At 43.3% G+C, this 9,964-nt stretch overlaps 1 protein-coding gene across 1 annotated transcript; it reads left to right on the top strand.

Moving 5' to 3' along the window:
• Positions 1-476: 476 nt before the first annotated feature.
• On the top strand, positions 477-5,831 carry LPAR2 (lysophosphatidic acid receptor 2). The gene is made up of 2 exons (XM_033083803.1): positions 477-1,209; positions 5,551-5,831. Exons 1-2 carry the CDS (start codon positions 477-479, stop codon positions 5,829-5,831), a joined length of 1,014 nt encoding a protein of 337 aa, XP_032939694.1.
• Positions 5,832-9,964: the final 4,133 nt, after the last annotated feature.

Here is a 9,964-nt window from a genome sequence, read left to right as displayed (position 1 = left end):
ATATTTTCCCCATATTTTCCCCAATTTCCCCGATTATTTCCCTATATTTTTCCCATTTCCCCCAATTTTTTCCCATTTTTCCCCCATTTCCCCCAATTTTTCCCCATATTTTCCCCATTTCCCCCATATTTTCCCCAAAATCCCCATTTCCCCCCATTTTTTCCCCATTTCCCCCATTTCTTCCCCATATTTTCCCCATTCCCCCCATTTTTTCCCAAAATCCTCATTTTTCACCCCATTTCCTCCTTTTTTCCCCCATTTCCCCCCATATTTTCCCATTCCCCCATATTTTCCCCATATTTTCCCCATTTTCCTCCATTATTTCCCCATATTTTTCCCATTTCCCCCCAATTTTTTCCCCAAAATCCCATTTCCCCCCATTTTTTCCCCATTCCCCCCCAATTTTTCCCCATTTCCCCCATATTTTTCCCCAAAATCCTGATTTTCCCCCCATTTTCCCCCTCAGGCCCCCCGCCATGAAGCACTGCTTCTACAACGAGACCGTCGGCTTCTTCTACAACAACAGCCGCAAGGAGCTGAGCGCGCACTGGCGGCCCAAGGACGTGCTGGTGGTCGCCCTGGGGCTGGCGGTCAGCGCCGTGGTGCTGCTGACCAACCTGCTGGTCATCGCCGCCGTGGCCACCAACCGCCGCTTCCACTACCCCATCTACTACCTGCTGGCCAACCTGGCGGCCGCCGACCTCTTCGCCGGCGTGGCCTACATGTTCTTGATGTTCCACACCGGGCCTAGAACCGCCCAGTTGTCGCTCAAGACTTGGTTCATCCGGCAGAGCCTGCTGGACACCAGCCTGACCGCCTCGGTGGTCAACCTGCTGGCCATCGCGGTGGAGCGGCACCGCACGGTGCTGACCATGCAGCTGCACAGCGAGATGTCGGCGCAGCGCGTGGTGGGGTTGATCTTCTCCATCTGGGCCGCGGCGTTGCTGTTGGGGTTGATCCCGTCCTACGGTTGGCACTGCCTGTGCTCGCTGGAGAGCTGCTCCAGGATGGCGCCGCTCTACAGCCGCAGCTACCTGACCTTCTGGGCCGTGTCCAACCTGGCCGTGTTCCTGATCATGGTGCTGGTCTACGGCCACATCTTCCTCTACGTCAGGAGGAGGATGGCGCGCATGGCGCGGCACACGGGCGCGCACCCGCGGCACCGCGACACCGTGCTGGCGCTGGTCAAGACCGTCACCATCGTGTTGGGTGGGTCATTAACGTGGTAATTAGGGGTTAATTGGGTTGGTCATCGTTGTCCATGGTGGGTTGGTCATCATCATACATGGTGGGTTGGTCATTGTTGTCCTGGGTGAGTGGTTAATTAGGGGTTAATTGGTTTGGTTGGTCATCGTTGTCCATGGTGGGTTGGTCATCGTTGTCCTTGGAGTATTGGTCATCGTCATCCTGGGTTGGTGGTTAATTAGAGGTTAATTAGGTTGGTTGGTCATCATTGTCCATGATGGGTTGGTCATCATCATCCATGGTGCGTTGGTCATTGTCGTCCTGGGTGAGTGGTTAATTAGAGGTTAATTGGGTGTTAATTGGGTTGGTTGGTCATCATTGTCCATCATGCGTTGGTCATCATCATCCTTGGTGAGTTGGTCAGGGTAATAAGGGCTTAATTAGGTTGGTTGGTCATCATCGTCCTTGGTGTGTTGGTCATTGTCATCCATGGTGGATTGGTCATCGTCTGGGGTTGGTGGTTAATTAGTGGTAATTAGGGGTTAATTGGGTGGGTCATGGTCATCATTGGTGGGTTGGTCATTGGCATCCATGATGGGTTGGTTGTCGTCATCCTGAGTGAGTTGGTCATTGTCATCTTGGGTGGGTCATTAGAGGGGTAATTAGGGGTTAATTGGGTTGGTTGGTCATCATCATCCGTGATGAGTTGGTCATCATCATCCTCAGTGAGGGGTTAATTAGTTGCTAATTAGGGGGTAACACCCATGGCACTGTGACACCATGCTGGCATTGGTCAAGACCGTCACCATTGTGCTGGGTGGGTCATTAACATGGTAATTAGGGGTTAATTGTGTTGGTTGGTTATTGTTGTCCGTGGTGGGTTGGTCATCATCATCCATGGTGGGTTGGTCATCGTCATGCTGGCTGGGTGGTTAATTGGAGGTAATTAGGGATTGATTGGGTTGGTTGGTCATCGTTGTCCATGGTGCATTGGTCGTCTTCATCCTTGGTGTGTTGGTCATTGTCATCCTGGGTTGGTGGTTAATTATTGGTAATTAGGGGTTAATTGGGTGGGTCATGGTCATCATTGGTGAGTTGGTCATTGGCATCCATGGCGGATTGGTCATCCGGGGTTGGTGGTTAATTAGTGATAATTAGGGGTTAATTGAGTGGGTGATGGTCATCCTTGGTGTATTGGTCATCATCATCCATGGTGGGTTGGTCATCATCATGCTGGGTGGGTTGTTAATTAGAGGTAATTAGGGATTGATTGGGTTGGTTGGTCATCGTTGTCCATGGTGCATTAGTCATCATCGTCCTTGTTGTGTTGGTCATTGTCATCCTTGGTGTGTTGGTTATCGTCAATCTCAGTGAGGGCTTAATTAGTGGTTAATTAGGGGGTAACACCCGCGGCACCGCGACACCCTGCTGGCGCTGGTCAAGACCGTCACCATTCTGCTGGGTGGGTCATTAGCAGGGTAATTAGGGGTTAATTGGGTTGGTTGGTTACTGTTGTCCATGGTGAGTTGGTCGTCATCGTCCTTGGAGTACTGGTCATCGTCATCCTGGGTTGGTGGTTAATTAGGGATTGATTGGGTTGGTTGGTCATCGTTGGTGTTGGTGCATTGGTCATCATCGTCCTTGGTGTGTTGGTCATTGTCATCCATGGTGGATTGGTCGTCGTCATCCTGGGTTGGTGGTTAATTAGAGGTAATTAGGGGTTAATTGGGTGGGTCATGGTCATCATTGGTGGGTTGGTCATTGGCATCCGTGATGGATTGGTTGTTGTCATCCTGGGTGAGTTGGTCATTGTCATCTTGGGTGGGTCATTAGAGGGGTAATTAGGGGTTAATTGGGTTGGTTGGTCATCATCATCCGTGATGAGTTGGTCATCATCATCCTCAGTGAGGGGTTAATTAGTTGCTAATTAGGGGGTAACACCCATGGCACTGCGACACCGTGCTGGCGCTGATCAAGACCGTCACCATCATGCTGGGTAGGTGCTTAATTAGGGGTAATTAGGGGTGAATTGTGTTGGTTGGTTATTGTTGTCCATGTTGGGTTGGTCATCGTCATCCATGGTGGATTGGTCATCGTCATTCTGGGTTGGTGGTTAATTAGAGGTTAATTAGGGATTGATTGGACTGGTTGGTCATCATCAACCATGGTGTGTCGGTCATCATCGTCCTTGGTGAGTTGATTATTGTCGTCCTTGGGGAGTGGTTAATTAGGGGTAATTAGGGGTTAATTGAGTTGGTTGGACATCATCAACCATGGTGTGTTGGTTATTGTCATGGATGACAATTTTTTTCAATTTTCCCCCATTTTTTTCCCATTTCCCCAATTTCCCCCATTTCCCCCCATTTATTTCCATTCCAACCCCTCCAATTCCCATTTCCCCCCATCTCTCCCCAATTTTTTCCCATTTCCCCCCATTTTCCCCCCATTTCCCCCAATTTCCCCAATTTTTCCCATTCCAACCCCTCCAATCCCCATTTTCCCCCATTTTTCCCCCATTTCTCCCCATTTTTTTCCCATTCCAACCCCTTCAATCCCCATTTTCCCCCATTTTTTCCCATTTCTCCCCATTTTTTCCCATTCCAACCCCTCAAATCCCCATTTCCCCCCATTTTTTCCCATTTCCCCCCATTTTTTCCCAATTTTCCCCCAATTTTTTCCCATTTCTCCCCATTTTTTCTCATTCCAACCCTTCTAATTCCAATTTTTTCCCATTTTTTCCCATTTCCCCCATTTTTTCCCAATTTTCCCCCAATTTTTTCCCATTTCCCCCCATTTTTTCCCATTCCAACCCTTCTAATTCCAATTTTTTCCCAATTTCCCCCCATTTCCCCCCATATTTTCCCATTCCAACCCCTTCAATCCCCATTTTCCCCCATTTTTTCCCATTTCTCCCCATTTTTTCCCATTCCAACCCTTCTAATTCCAATTTTTTCCAATTTTTTCCCATTTGCCCCCATTTTTTCCCATTCCAACCCTTCTAATTCCAATTTTTTCCCATTTTTTCCCATTTCCCCCCATTTTTTCTCATTCCAACTCTTCTAATTCCAATTTTTTCCCGATTTCCCCCCATTTCCCCCCATTTTTTCTCATTCCAACCCTTCTAATTCCAATTTTTCCCATTTTTTTTCCCATTTCCCCCCATATTTTATTATTCCAACCCTCCAATCCCCATTTTCCCCATTTTTTCCCATTTCTCCCCATTTTTTCCCATTCCAACCCTTCTAATTCCAATTTTTCCCATTTTTTTCCCATTTCCCCCCATTTTTTCTCATTCCAACCCTTCTAATTCCAATTTTTTCCCATTTTTTCCCATTTCCCCCCATTTTTCCCATTCCAACCCCTCCAATCCCCATTTTCCCCCATTTTTTTCCCATTTTTCCCCATTTTTTCCCAATTTCCCCCCAATTTTTTCCCATTTCCCCCCATTTTTTCCCATTCCAACCCTTCTAATTCCAATTTTTTCCCAATTTCCCCCCATTTCCCCCCATATTTTCCCATTCCAACCCCTCCAATCCCCATTTTCCCCCATTTTTTCCCATTTCTCCCCATTTTTTCCCATTCCAACCCCTCCAATCCCCATTTTCCCCCATTTTTTTCCCATTTCTCCCCATTTTTTCCCATTCCAACCCTTCTAATTCCAATTTTTTCCCATTTTTTCCCATTTCCCCCCATTTTTTCCCATTCCAACCCCTCCAATCCCCATTTTCCCCCATTTTTTCCCATTTCTCCCCATTTTTTCCCATTCCAACCCTTCTAATTCCAATTTTCCCATTTTTTCCCATTTCCCCCCATTTTTTCCCAATTTCCCCCATTTTTTTCCCATTTCCCCCCATTTTTTCCCATTCCAACCCTTCTAATTCAATTTTTTTCCCATTTTTTTCCCATTTCCCCCCATTTTTTCCCATTCCAACCCTTCTAATTCCAATTTTTCCCATTTTTTTCCGATTTCCCCCCATATTTTATCATTCCAACCCCTCCAATCCCCATTTCCCCCCATTTTTTTCCCATTTCTCCCCATTTTTTCCCATTCCAACCCTTCTAATTCCAATTTTTTCCCATTTTTTTTCCCATTTCCCCCCATTTTTTCCCAATTTTCCCCCAATTTTTTCCCATTTCCCCCCATTTTTTCTCATTCCGACTCTTCTAATTCCAATTTTTTCCCAATTTCCCCCCATTTTTCCCCCATTTTCCCCCATTTTTCCCATTTTTTCCCCATTTTTTCCCCATTTTTCCCATTTTTTCCCATTTTCCCCCATTTCCCCCCAATTTTCCCCATTTTCCCTCCAATTTTTCCCATTTTTCCCCCATTTTTCCCAATTTTTTTCCCATTTTCCCCGTTCCCAGGCGCCTTCGTGGTGTGCTGGACGCCGGGCCAGGTTGTTCTGCTGCTGGACGGGCTGGGCTGCCAGAGCTGCGACGTGCTGGCCGTGGAGAAGTACGTGCTGCTGCTGGCCGAAATTAACTCCCTAATTAACGCCATCGTTTATTCGTGGCGCGATAACGAGATGAGGAGCACCTTCCGCCGCCTGCTCTGCTTCCCCTGCCTCCGCAATTCCAAATACGCCGCCCCCGAGCGCGGCCTCGGCTCCCACAACGGCCACTTCACCGTCGATTCTTCCATTTAGGAGTTTGGGAAAATTTTATGGGATTTTTAAAAAAAAAATTTAAATTTTTTTTTTATTTTTTAAGGGTTTTTTGGGTGTTTTTTTAGATTTTTTTGTTGTTTTGGGGATTTTTTTTAAGATTTTTTGTTTTGTTTTTGATATTTTTTTTTATATTTTAATTATTGTTTAGATTTTCTTTAGATTTTTGTTTAATTTTCTTTTTTGTTTATTTTTGAGATTTTTTTGAGATTTTAACTATTTTTTCGGGTTTTTTAGATTTTTTTGTTATTGTTGGGATTTTTTGAGGGTTTTTTAGTTTTATTTTTGAGATTTTTTTTGAGATTTTAATTTTTTTGGGGTTTTTTAGATTTTTTTGTTATTTTTGGGATTTTTTAAGGGTTTTTTTGTTTCATTTTTGAGGTTTTTTTAGATTTTAATTATTTTTTAGATTTTTTCGATTTTTTTGAGGGTTTTTTTAGTTTTATTTTTGAGATTTTTTTTGAGATTTTAATTATTGTTTAGATTTTTTTAGATTTTTTAAAAATACTTTTTTGTTTTTTAGTTTTATTTTTGAGATGTTTTTGAGATTTTTTTTTCAGATTTCTAAAGATTTTTTTGTTATTTTTTATTATTTTTTATTTTTTGAGATTTTTTTCTTTTTTAATTTTATTTTTGAGATTTTTTTGAGATTTCTTTTTAAAGATTTTTAGTTTATTTTATTGAGAATTTTTTGAGATTTTTTTTCTTTTTAATTTTATTTTTGAGAAATTTTTTTGAGATTTTAATTTTTTTTAGTTTTTAATTTTTTTTTAGTTTTTTAAATTTTTTTTTAGATTTTTTTTTTTTTTGGTGTTTTTTTTTTCTTACACCTTTTCAAACCTGGAAATTTTCCTGGAAAACTGGTGGGTCAAGGATTGACAAGAATTTTGGAGTCCTGAGGGATTCCAGAACTGAAAATTTTCCTGAAAAACTGGTGGATCAAAAATGAAATTATTTTTTTTGAGATTTGGGAGCATTTTGGAGACTTGGAATATTCCAGCATCAAAATTCCTTGGAAAACTCCTGGTGGATCGAGGACTGAGAAGAATTTTGGATTCCTGAGGGATTCCAGAATTGAAATTTTCCTGGAAAACTCCTGATGGATCAAGGATGAATTTTTTTTTTTTTTTGGGATTTGGGAGAATTCCGGATTTTTGGGGTGCTCCAGTGTGGAAATTTTCCTGAAAAACTCCTGGTGGACCAAGGGGAAAATTCATTTTTTGGGATTTGGGAGCATCCAGCATCAAAATTTCCTTGGAAAACTCTGGGTGGATCGAGGATGAAATTTTTTTTTTTTTGGGATTTGGGAGAATTTTGGAGGCTTGAAGGGCTCCAGAATTAAAAATTTTCCTGGAAAACTCCTGGTGGATCAAGGATTGAGAAGAATTTTGGATTCCAGAATTGAAAATTTCCTTGGAAAACTCCTGGTGGATTGAGGATTAAATTTATTTTCTGGGATTTGGGAGAATTTTGGATTTTTGGGAACTCCAGGCTGGATTTATTCCATGGAAACCTCGGGGTTTTCTCGGAGCAGAATTCCCATTAAAGACTGGTTTTAACTGGAGTTGTTTTTCCTTGGAAAAGGTTCAGGAATCTCCCAGAATTTGGGAATTCTGAGGGAGGAATTTGGGAATTCTCAGGACAGGATTTTCCCTGGAAAAGGTTCAGAAATTCCAAGGATTTGGGAATTCTATGGTTAAATTTTTCCTTGGAATCTTCCAGAATTTGGGAATTCTCAGGACAGGATTTGTGAATTCTGAGGGAAAAATTTTCTCTGGAATCCCTCAGGATTTGGGAATTCTCAGGACAGGATTTGGGAATTCTGAGGGTGGAATTTTTCCCTGGAATCTTCCAGAATTGGGGAATTCTGAGGGTGGGATTTGGGAATTCTGAGGGGAAAATTTTCTCTGGAATCTTCCAGAATTCGGGAATTCTGAGGAAGGGATTTGGGAATTCTGAGGACAAAATTTTCTCTGGAATACCTCAGGATTTGGGAATTCTGTGAGGGGATTTTTTCCTGGAATATTCCGGAATTTGGTAATTGTGAGGGCGGGATTTGGGAATTCTGAGGGGAAAATTTTCTCTGGAATCTTCCAGAATTTGGGAATTCTGAGGGCAAGATTTGGGAATTCTGAGGGGGAATTTTTCCTGGAAAAAGCTCAGAATTTCCCAAGGATTTGTGAATTCTATGGGGAAATTTTTCCCTGGAATCTTCCAGAATTTGCGAATTCTGAGGGTGGGATTTTCCCTGGAAAAAGCTCAGAAATTCCCAAAGATTTGGGAATTCAATGGGGAAATTTTTCCCTGGAATATTCCAGAATTTGGGAATTCTGAGGCGGAATTTTCCCTGGAAAAAGCTGAGAAATTCCCCAGGATTTGGGAATTCTGTGAGGGGATTTTTTCCTGGAATATTCCAGGATTTGGTAATTGTGAGGGCGGGATTTGGGAATTCTGAGGGGAAAATTTTCTCTGGAATCTTCCAGAATTCAGGAATTCTGAGAGGGGATTTGGGAATGGTGAGGGTGGGATTTGGGAATTCTGAGGACGAAATTTTCACTGGAATCTTCCAGAATTTGGGAATTCTCAGGACAGGATTTGTGAATTCTGAGGGGAAAATTTTCTCTGGAATCTTCCAGAATTTGGGAATTCTGAGGGCAGGATGTGGGAATTCTGAGGCGGAATTTTCTCTGGAAAAAGCTGAGAAATTCCCCAGAATTTGGGAATTCTGAGGGAGGAATTTGGGAATTCTCAGGACAGGGTTTTCCCTGGAAAATGTTCAGAAATTCCCAAGGATTTGGGAATTCAATGGGGAAATTTTTCCCTGGAATCTTCCAGAATTTGGGAATTCTGAGGCAGAATTTTCTCTGGAAAAGGTTGAGAAATTCCCAAGGATTTGGGAATTCTGTGGGGGAATTTTTCCCTGGAATCTTCCAGAATTTGGGAATTCTGAGGCGAAAATTTTCCCTGGAATCCCTCAGGATTTGGGAATTCTCAGGACAGGATTTGGGAATTCTGAGATGGAATTTTCCCTGGAATCTTCCAGAATTTGGGAATTCTGAGAGCGGAATTTTTCCTGGAAAATACTCAGAAATTCCCAAAGATTTGGGAATTCTGTGGGGGGATTTTTTCCTGGAATATTCCAGAATTTGGGAATTCTGAGGTGAGGATTTTTCCTGGAAAAGGCTCAGAAATTCCCAAGGTTTTGGGAATTCTGTGGGGGAATTTTTCCCCGAAATTCCCCAGAATTCAGGAATTTTGATGGCAAGATTTGGGAATTCTGAGGGGAAATTTTCCCCTGGAATCCCTCAGGATTTGGGTATTCTGAGGGGGGATTTTCCCTGGAAAAGCTCTGAGAAAAAGCCAAATTTTCCCTCTTTTTTTCCCTCTTTTTTTCCCTCTTTTTTCCCTGATCCTGGAAAACTTCCATGCAAGTTCTGGGAATTCCAAGGGATCCCTGGAGCAGAGCCAGGAGAATTTTCCCACCTTGGCTGCACAATTCCTTGGATAAAATTGGATTTTTCAGGATTCCACGGGATTTTTCCAGGCAAAACTGAGGTTAAACACCCAAACCCGGAGCCCAGAATTTCCTCCGAAACAGGAATTTCTCCCAGTGGGAATTTTAAGCTGAAATTCCTTCATTTTCCCCTTTATTTCCTTCATTTTTCTTATTAATTCCTTCATTTTTCCCTTTAATTCCTTCATTTTTCCCTCTGTTTTTATCCCAAAAATGGCATCAAAGCTCTGCTTTGTTGGGATTCAACCCTGTAGCCTCAAAATGGCCCAAAACGGGGCTGTGGGCATCAAAAAATTCCCAAATTTTTGGGTGGAAAAAGGGGAAAATAGGAAAAAAAAAAAAAAAAGAAAAAAGAAAAATCGTTGGGGGCGTGGCCTAATGAGGGGTGGGCGTGGCTTTTGCTACCGATGTGACGTCATGACGTTGTGGGTGTGGTTAATAGCTAGATGGAGGCGTGGTCAGGGAGGGCGTGACCAAATTTGGGCGGGATCAATGGAAGGGGCGTGGTCGGAATGGGGGCGTGGCCACCGCGATGGCGGGAAGGGCGTCCCCTCATAGAGGGGCGGGGCCTGTGGGCGCGGCGAGAAGGGGGCGTGGCCAG

The sequence above is a fragment of the Catharus ustulatus genome, chromosome 33, assembly GCF_009819885.2.
Source record: "Catharus ustulatus isolate bCatUst1 chromosome 33, bCatUst1.pri.v2, whole genome shotgun sequence".
Classification (NCBI taxonomy): Eukaryota; Metazoa; Chordata; class Aves; order Passeriformes; family Turdidae; genus Catharus; species Catharus ustulatus.
This window is presented reverse-complemented; position numbering and strand designations above follow the sequence as displayed.